General features: G+C 46.6%; 1 protein-coding gene across 1 annotated transcript in view; it reads left to right on the top strand.

Annotated features, from left to right (window-relative positions):
- Positions 1–1,510: 1,510 nt before the first annotated feature.
- The window catches only part of RSPO4 (R-spondin 4), a 36,594-nt gene continuing 28,199 nt past the window's right edge, over positions 1,511–9,905 (top strand). Inside the window, exon 1 of the mRNA XM_028732052.2 lies at positions 1,511–1,862. Coding sequence (XP_028587885.2) covers positions 1,784–1,862 — 79 coding nt within the window. The 5' untranslated portion in view covers positions 1,511–1,783. The remainder of the gene's footprint in view (positions 1,863–9,905) is intronic.

The raw sequence follows: 9,905 nt of genomic DNA, 5'->3' as shown, positions 1-9,905 counted from the left end.
CAATCGGAAGGTTGGCGGTTTGAATCCCCGCAACAGGGTGAGCTCCCGTTCCTCGGTCCCTGCTCCTGCCCACCTAGCAGTTCAAAAGCACGTCAAAGTGCAAGTAGATAAATAGGTACCGCTCCGGCAGGAAGGTAAACGGCCTTTCTGTGTGCTGCTCTGGTTCGCCAGAAGAGGCTTAGTCATGCTGGCCACATGACCTGGAAGCTGTACGCCAGCTCCCTTGGCCAATAAAGCGAGATGAGCGCCGCAACTCCAGAGTCGGTCACGACTGGACCTAATGATCAGGGGTCCCTTTATCCTTTACCTTTAATGGTTTCAGAGATATGTTTGATTAAGTGGCATATAAATATTGCTAAATGAATACCTAAATGTTGACACACAAACATTCTTCATTTCAAAGATTTCCAAATCTTAAAAAGCAAAGAAGATTGAAGTTTATGTTCAATACGCTCCGTCACCAGGCGGATTAAGCTGCTATTTTGGGGGGGAAATTAAAACGGCAGTTTCCTTATTTTAAAAAGTTTCCCAAGGCCCCCCTCCTTAATATTACTGTGCAATGGTGTTCTGTCCAAATGTAGATAATGTGAATGATTAGAAGCTCAGTTGTGAGAGGCAAATTATTCCATATTTTTTTTAAAGCAGCTGCCTCTTGTTTTCTGACCTTTGTTGTTTCGCCCCTTAAAAATCTATCTGAATTTTCCTTTCCAGGAGAATGTTCATTTTTGGCCGAAAATGTGTGGAAAATTCAAAGAGCAGCACTGCAGCTAACGAACACGCAAGACATACAGAAGAAATCTGCTGTTGTTTTGCTCACTTGAAGCGAATGAAGAAGCGAATCACCCAGGATGCAGAGATAACGTTGGGAAACAAACGTCCCAGGTCAGTAGCTACCAAATGAAAATTTATTAGTTGCTGTAATAAACATTGGCTGTAAAAATGCAAAGAGTGAGTCCCTTTGATTTTCATTTCTCTCTCTCTCTCTCTGGCGGTTCATACCCCCTGCCAAAAGACACCGACTTTGTCATATGGAATGCGGCTGAGTAAATTGAAGTGATTAAATTTCCCCTTTCTGAAATAAAGTCTGGGGGAGAGACTAGCATTTGTGTCTGACTAATCCAGAAAGTCTGTCGGAGTCTGTCTTTCTTTAACGAGGTGGGGGGGTGGGGGGGCACGGCGACACGGGGGCAAGGGTGAATGAGCGGCTCGCCGGCAGGGACACGGTTAATTCCCTGACTCCACCCCGATAATTTGGAAGGGCTTTACATTGAACCTGATTTCCGAGTCATGGCAGAAGTTCAGCTTGAGCGGCGCAAGGCAGACCAGCAGCTCTCCGCAGAGGTGAAGCCTGGAGCTCTGCAGAGGGGGAATTTGCAGGTTTTTGTTCCCTTTGGCCTGGGAGTGCTGCCCGTGAGACAGGTGAGGAGGAGAACTGCCACTTCTAAGAGTGCCCTGGATCTGCCACCGAAGCTTCTTCTGCGCCATGGTTCTTGGGACCGGCCGCTGAACTCCTGCCATCTTCCCTGATGCCACCATAGAGAGCCCACATTTGGTGACCAGCTGGTGCCACGACCCACCTCACGGGGGATGCTGTGAACCGTGCTTTTGTCCCCATCATTTTCTCTTCCTCCCACTTTTTTCTTTTATCCCACTCCCCTCCAAAAAGAGAAAGAGAGAGAGAGAGCTGTTTTCCCCTTTTGCTCAATCTGCGCTTGGCAGCAGGAGAACTGTCAGCCGCCTGAATGATCTGATTCTTCCCTTGCGCCAATTTATTTCTGGCCAGATGCAGTGGATTCTGTTCCTGTTGCTGTTATTCGTAAACTCCATGGAAATGCTCGCTCAAGCCAGGAGGAAGAAACGAGGTAGGGGTCGCGTCCGCTCGGTCGTTCGGTTTCGCCTCCAGAGCCATGCTTATTCGCACCACGCGGTGCCAACACAGGTCAATTTCGGTGCTGAGCCGGTCTTGCGAATGCTGCGACAGGTGTTCGCAATTTGCTGTCCGTTGTGCTCGATTTAAAACTGATCTGGCAAAATCTCTTTTTTAAATTTAATTTTATAAAGTAAATACACAGATACCCCACTATCCCCTATCCCCGCTCTCCCCAAGAGCAGAGCGATTATGGGAAAACATTTCTCCAGAGCTGTAACTGGGAGCCCAGAGGACGCCACTTCGTGGAACTCTCAGTCAGGATTTTTTTCTGTCGAGGTTTTCGCTTATTTGCTCAATTTTTCAGACAAAGCTATTGTCCATGCTTTCTTATTGCCACCAGGAGATCTGCATGTATTCAAAACTCTTCCAGGTTGCGGCTATAAGCTGCTAATAAAAAATTATCAGTTTCTTAGAAGGTCAATGCACTCACCTTGAGATATTGTCAATAATGCTAGTCTGGGAATATTTTTTCAAGGCAGGGCAAGAATTGTTCGGGATGCGTGTTCAAATTAAGTCAGGCACAAGGCTTTAGGTATGAACCAGCGGGTCCTGTGTTTGATTCAAAAGACCAGATAAGACAGAAATCCCCCTATCACACACACCCCAGTTCTTGCCCCCTATCCAGATAGCTCTGGATAGGATAGAGTGGGAAGGAGAGGACATGAGTGTCACCCCGAGACCCAGTAAGTGAATCAGGGCAGGGAGCAAGGAGAGGCATTAAGAGGTCAGAGACATTTTCTTTCAAGGTGTTATAATAGAGGCCTCACTGATGGTTCATCATCACTTGTCCTCACCCATCTTTTGTACCCTGCTTTCATCTGCAATCAAATAGGTCGTGCAGGCTGGCAGGCACTCCAGAATCCTGAAGAACCTGTTAGTGGAACTGATCGTGGGATAGGTGGGCACACCAGCCAGGCCTAGCTGATGGGGATAAGGCAGGCTGTCCTCTCGCCTTCCTCCGTCTCCCGAGGGCTCCCCAGAGAAGTAAAATCCCAGCTCCTGGACTCAGATCTGTATGTTGCCCATTCTGAGCTGAGCATTGCTCCATCTGAAGCATTTGCAGGGTACATTCTGCTCTGGAAAAGGTGCTGTGGAAAAAAAAAACAGCTTGTGTTCTTCCAGACCAGGTGCATCAGCTGAAAAACCACAATTGTGTGACTGGGTATCTCTCGTGCCCAAATGATGAAGTTATCTAGGTGTGTGTGTGTGCATGTGTGTGTGAACAGGTGGACAAAATCAGATCTCGCACAGCATGGAAGTGAAAAGCAAATGGCAAATCTAAAAACAGAGGGTTGAAAAGGATGCAGAAAAGGGTAACCTCAGAATCATAGAATTGTAGAGCTGGAAGGAACTCAAAGGGTCATCTAGTCCAACCCGCTGCAATCGCAGCTAAAAGAGTTGGGGACCTTGACCCGAGGAGAGTTAAAATCACACGGGGCTTTTTAACTGAGAGAGGATATGATCAGGGTGTTGAGAAAGCACACAGTTGCCTTTCTTTCTTTGGTAGTATAATTTGTTCTTATGGCCACTTGCTAAAAAAAATTCACTGGCAGGTGGCTCAGACAGAACAAAGAAAGGACTTCTTCATGCAAACGCACAGTTAGCTTATGGAACTCACTGCCACAAGAAGTGGTGATGCGAGCCACCTACTCAGGTGGTCCAAAAAAAAGGATTGGCTCCGCTTGTGAAGGGTAGGGCTGTCCAGTAAGACCAGTTGCCCCACTTGTGAGCATCTTAGAGGTTCCTGGCTGTCCCCTGTTGGAAACTGGATACTGGGTGAGATGGACCAGCCTTGGTCTGATTCAGCAGGGCTTGCTTTCATTGGCTTCCGCAGAATCCTATGGAAATATCCTGAAGGAAATGATACCCGATGTTATACTCTGCAGATGTCAGAGGGGATAGCTTCCTCGATGAAGGGTTTATGTTCCTGCTGAGATGCTTTGGTGTTAAATCAGACACCTGAGGTGCTCCTGGAAAATATAGACAATGGGCAGGTGTTAAAGGGATACTGTGAATAGTTTGGGATAAGCATTGCTGTCTCCCTGGACAGAAAGATTGGGATAGAGGACACCTGTATGGTGTGTGATCTCTTTCTGCGCACTGCAAAACGGTGCAATAGAAGCATCTTGAGCATAAAGTGAAGGGAAAAGTAATGCAATGCCTATTGATGATGGGAGACTGATAGGATGAAGTTAATGGACTATGCAGAACTAGATAAACTAACAGGAAGGATTCGAAACCGGCAGGACCAGAAATTCACGGAAGACTGTAGTAAATTTGCGGACTATTTGAAAAGTATTTGTGAAGATCAGACAACGTTTCGGGGTTTGCAAGAATTTTTGTGAGGAGTATTATTGGAAGTATTGCAAAAATGGAGAAGGGGAAGGATGATTTGTTAAGAGATGTAAAGGCAATATAAAGTTAAGAAATGCATAAGAAGTGGTTAAAACGGTGGATCATCAGAGGTGCTGATGGAAGTCTAAAAAGATTGTATAAGTGATAAGTTTTGTGGTACATTTTATAATTTATATGTTAAAATCAATAAAAATTAAGAAAAAAAGATGATGGGAGACTGATGATATTAGGAGGAATCGCAGAAGGAAACAGATGCCAAATGATAAAAGAAATTAGTATACCAGAAGTAATTGCAAGGGGTGTGTGTGTTATTTGTTCATTTAAATTCATTACATTTATTCCCTTCCTTTCCTCCAAAGAACTCAAGGTGGCCTTGCGTAGTTCTCCTCTTCCCCGTTTCAGCCTCACCACAACCCTGTGTGGTAGGACAGGCTGAGAGGCCTGAGAGGCAGTCAACAGCCCAATGAACTTCGCTTGGCCGACTGGGAATTTGAACCCTGGTTCTTCTCTCCCGGCTCTGAGTTCGACACTCTGAGCAATACACCACCACAGGCTCTCTTAGTGCAGATGTTGTTGTTGTTGTTTAGTCGTTTAGTCATGTCCGACTCTTCGTGACCCCCTGGACCAGAGCACGCCAGGCACTCCTGTCTTCCACTGCCTCCCGCAGTTTGGTCAGACTCATGCTGGTAGCTCCGAGAACACTGTCCAACCATCTCATCCTTCGTCGTCCCCTTCTCCTTGTGCCCTCCATCTTCCCCAACATCAGGGTCTTTCCCAGGGAGTCTTCTCTCCTCATGAGGTGGCCAAAGTCTTGGAGCCTCAGCTTCAGGATCTGTCCTTCCAGTGAGCACTCAGGGCTGATTTCCTTCAGAATGGAGAGGTTTGATCTTCTTGCGGTCCATGGGACTCTCAAGGGTCTCCTTCAGCACCATACATTTATCGAATTCATGGAATCATAGATGCATTCAGGGAATCAGGTAGGGACTGGGAGAGATGCTCTCCTATGACTGCCATGTGGTTTGAGATGCCCTTGTCACCTGCAAGGCTGGATTTCCGATGGGGAATCTGGTTAAGTCATACTCAGAGCTGGCCCATTGAAACCAATGGATTTAAGTCAAGCTGGGTGAACTCAATGGCTCTACTCCGATTTGGTCAGATACAGCCCAATGTGGATATTGTTTCCAGAGGCATAGCATGGTGAGACCAGGTGGCAGGGCACATTTTTGAAGGGGCACAATCATGATAGGCATTGAGACCTGGCAGCAGGTTGGTTTAGTGGGCAGGTGGATGGAGGCAGCAGGTGAGGAGCCTGTTGGAGGCTGAATCCGTTCACCCTCTGCATGGGCTCCACACGCCCCCCCCCAGCATGTGCCCCAGCCCAGCTGCCCAGTCCAAAAGGAAGGTGCAACACTTGCCCCGCCCCGGGCACCAGCAAGCCACGCTATGCCACTGGTGGTTTCAGATAGCAATCATCACGACCTTCTGTAATACAGTGGTACCTCGGGTTAAGTACTTAATTCATTCTGGAGGTCTGTTCTTAACCTGAAACTGTTCTTAACCTGAAGCACCACTTTAGCTAATGAGGCCTCCCGCTGCTGCCGCGCTGCCGGAGCACGATTTCTGTTCTCATCCTGAAGCAAAGTTCTTAACCTGAAGCACTATTTCTGGGCTAGTGGAGTCTGTAACCTGAAGCGTATGTAACCTGAAGTGTATGTAACCCGAGGTACCACTGTATTATTCTGCCCCAGGGAAATTTTTTGCTTCAAGCTGAGTGGAGCAGAAGAGATACAGTGGTGCCTCGCAAGACGAAAAGAATCCGTTCCGCGATTCTCTTCGTCTAGCGGTTTTTTCGTCTTGCGAAGCAAGCCCATTGACAGCTTAGCGGATTAGCGCTACAGCGGTCTAGCGGCTTTCAGCGATCAGCTGTTAAGCGGCTTATCAGTGGAACAGCTGATAAGCGGCTTAGCACCTTAGGGAAAAGCGGAAAAAAACCGCGGGGACTCGCAAGATTTTTTCGTCTTGCGAAGCAACCCCATAGGGAACTTCGTTTTGCGAAGCGCCTCCAAAACGGAAAACCCTTTCGTCTAGCGGGTTTTCCGTCTTGCGAGGCGTTCGTCTTGCGGGGCACCACTGGAAGAAGAAGAAGAAGAAGAAGAAGAAGAAGAAGTAGTTTTTTTATTATTTATTATTATTTATTATTCATTTTATTTATACCCCGCCAGAGCTGGGCTCAGGGTGGCTAACACCAATAAAATCACAGTAAAAATATAATAGGGGGAAGAAGAAGAAAAAACAATTTAAAATACAGGTTAAAATGCAATTTAAAATGCAGCCTTATTGTAAAAGGTAGCTGATAAATCAAGACCATAAGGGGGGGGGGGTACATAAGGGTCAGACCGAGTCCAAACCAAAGGCCAGGCGGAACAGCTCTGTCTTCCAGGCCCTGTGGAAAAATGTTAAGTCCTGCAGGGCCCTGGTCTCTTGTGACAGAGTGTTCCACCAAGTCGGGGTCAGTACTGAAAAGGCCCTGGCCCTAGTTGAGCCCAATCTAACCACCTTGCAACCTGGGACCTCCAAAATGTTGTCATTTGTGGACCTTAAGGTCCTCCGTGGGGCATACCAGGAGAGGCGGTCCCGTAGATAGGCTGAATGGACACTGAAAGTTGCGTCGGGATTTCCCTCCAACTGCAGTTACTGCCTGTACTGCCAAAGTACATCAGTTTGCAATGAGCTGCATGTTCTGAAGGCAGAATTGCACCCACAGCAAACACAGTCAACCAACACCCAAAACAAGAAGAACCTCATTCATGGGGGGACAAAGAGACATTCAGAAAATATGCTGGAGACCCAGTGTGGTGTAGTGGTTAGAGTGTTGGGCTATCACTCAGGAGCCCAGGGTTTGAATCCCCCCTGAGCTATGGAAGCTCCCTTCCTCTCAGCCTAATCTACCTCACAGGGTTCTTGTGAGGATAAAAAGGGGAGAAGGAGGAGAAATTTGTATGCCACTGTGAGCTCCTTTGGAGAAGAAAAGTCGGGCTATAAATGAAATGAATATTGCAAATATATCTTAAAGACTCCATTGAGTTTTCATGGATATCAGAGAGTGTGAAGCGATCAATCGGGGGCAGAGGACAGGTTGCATGCTTATTTATTTTATTTTATGCTGCTGCTGCTGCTGCTGCTGCTCCTGCTAATAATAATAATAATAATAATAATAATAATAATAATAATAATAATAATTTATTGTTTCTACCCTGCCCAACTGGCTGGGTTTCCCCAGCCACTCTGGATGGCTTCCAACAAAAGATTAAAAATACATTAAAACTTAAAAATACAAAAAAATACATTTCATTTGATTATGAAAAAAACCAATAAACCTTGAACACTTTACAAAAAGAATAACACAATAACTGTTTTTATCCGTAAAAATAGTTAAAATGGCTATTAAAGCATTCAAATAATAACTACAATCAGTGGTACGATTAAAACACATGCAAACGTTCTAAATATCTGGGTAGACTTTCCTAAACGAAAATGTTTCTCACAGGCACCAAAAAGGGTTCAGTGAAAGTGTTCATCCGCAGGGAGTTCCTAGGTGTTGCGCCACAAAAATGTTGCTTTTTTCCAACCGTGGAAAGGGCATTAGGTGGTACCTAATACCCTGTCCGTGGGACGTGGGTGGTGCTGTGGGTTAAACCACAGAGCCTAGGACTTGCCAATCAGAAGGTTGGTGGTTTGAATCCCCGCAACGGGGTGAGCTCCCATTGCTCTGTCCCTGCTCCTGCCAACCTAGCAGTTCGAAAGCACACCAGTGCAAGTAGATAAATAGGTACTGCTCTGGCAGGAAGGTAAACAGCATTTCTGTGCGCTGCTCTGGTTCGCCAGAAGCGGCTTAGTCATGCTGGCCACATGACCCGGAAGCTGTATGCTGGCTCCCTCGGCCAGTAAAGCGAGATGAGCGCCGCAACCCCAGAGTCAGCCACGACTGGACCTAATGGCCAGGGGTCCCTTTACCTTTTTAATACCCTATCCACATTTGGAGAACAGCACAGACAGAAGTGGTGGGGTGGGCACATAGAGAGTAAGGTTATCATCTCTACCAGTTGGGGCTTGGAAATGTGTGTTCAGCCTTCAAACTGCCTGCTGAGCGCAGCTGTGAGGAAGTGCAGAACCCTCTCCTATTTGGCACACCGGCAAGCGGGTTTGGGCACCACACAAGGATGCAGGTTTAATCACCTTTCCTTCCTTTCTATTTCCTTTTGCAAACCCTCTAACCTCTTTCCTCTCCTTCCCCCAGCCGCAACGGCGTTCTTCTGATCTGTGAGTCGAGCCCCCTTAAATGACCTCTGAGAGAGAGAGGGAGCAAGCTCAGTTAGGCCCCCTCCGTTCCACTGCAAGCCAGACTTCATGATGGTGGCAAATAATGGCTTTTGGAGAGCAGCAGGTGGAGAGAGCTGGTTGTCCATGGAAAAGTAAACAGACGGAAAACAAAAGGGATACAGCAGAGCATATGAGATACTGGAGAACTGGACGGATTTGGCGGGTTTTATAAGAACCGGATGGGTTTTGTGCCGTCTGAAAGGTTTGAGCAATACTTGGCATTCAGCGTACGGAAAAAACCATCCTCTCATTAGAGCTGCTTAGGCTCTGTCATGCTCATAGCACGGGGCATGCAAGGCTTTAGCTGGCCCACTGCTGGGCAAAAGCTGTCCAGGTCTGAATGGCATTGTCCGGTCCAGCAGCTACGCCCTTTTGCCCCATATTCCCCCTCCCCAGTAGCAAAAAGGAGAAGTTTCCCTGTAGGAAATCCTCTCATTTGAAAGAGCGGCTGCAGAAATATTGCAAAGGCCTCAGTTTGCCAGTGATGGGGGGATTCCCAGACAATTCAGGATGTTGTTATTGACAATGCAGCACTTTTGAGGCATGGCTTTACATGTGGTGAGAATAATAATAATAATAATAATAATAATAATAATAATAATAATAATAATAATTTATTATTTATACCCCACCCATCTGGCTGGGTTTCCCCAGCCACTCTGAATGTCTTCCAGCAAAACACTAAACTACAATAACCTATTAAACATTAAAAGCTTCCCTAAACAGGGCTGCCTTCAGATGTCTTCTGAAGGTCTGGTAAAAGCTATGGCTTGTAATGTGAGGATGAAGTTGTTTGTGGGATCTTTGAAACATGGGGACCTAGCCAGATGCACTGGTTTTATAATTCCCCGTGGCTGTGTACACGCCATAGGTTTAAAGGACATTTCACCCCCAACGAATTTTGGGAACTGTAGTTTGTGCCCCACAGAACTAGAACTCCCAGCATCTTTAAACAAACTACTGATGCTAAGATTCCTGAGGGGCGTGTGTGCTTTAAATATATTGTGTGCAGGTGCCAGGGGCATTGCTGGGTAGCTAAAGAGCTCAAGTTTCGGATCTGCAGCGCAAAGGTGCCTTAATGTATACAGGACCTCCAGGCGTGGGCTGGAGGAAGAAATTCACTTCTGATGCAAACCTACCTAATAGACAGTTTTCAAAACCGTATGTGGACCAACACACGGCTATCCTTTGAAGTGTACGTTTCCAACCCCAAAAACTGGGTACAAAAATGGATACACTA

Source organism: Podarcis muralis, chromosome 5 (genome assembly GCF_964188315.1).
Source record: "Podarcis muralis chromosome 5, rPodMur119.hap1.1, whole genome shotgun sequence".
Classification (NCBI taxonomy): Eukaryota; Metazoa; Chordata; class Lepidosauria; order Squamata; family Lacertidae; genus Podarcis; species Podarcis muralis.
Note: the sequence above shows the minus strand (reverse complement) of the source record. Positions and strands in the feature narration are given on the sequence as shown.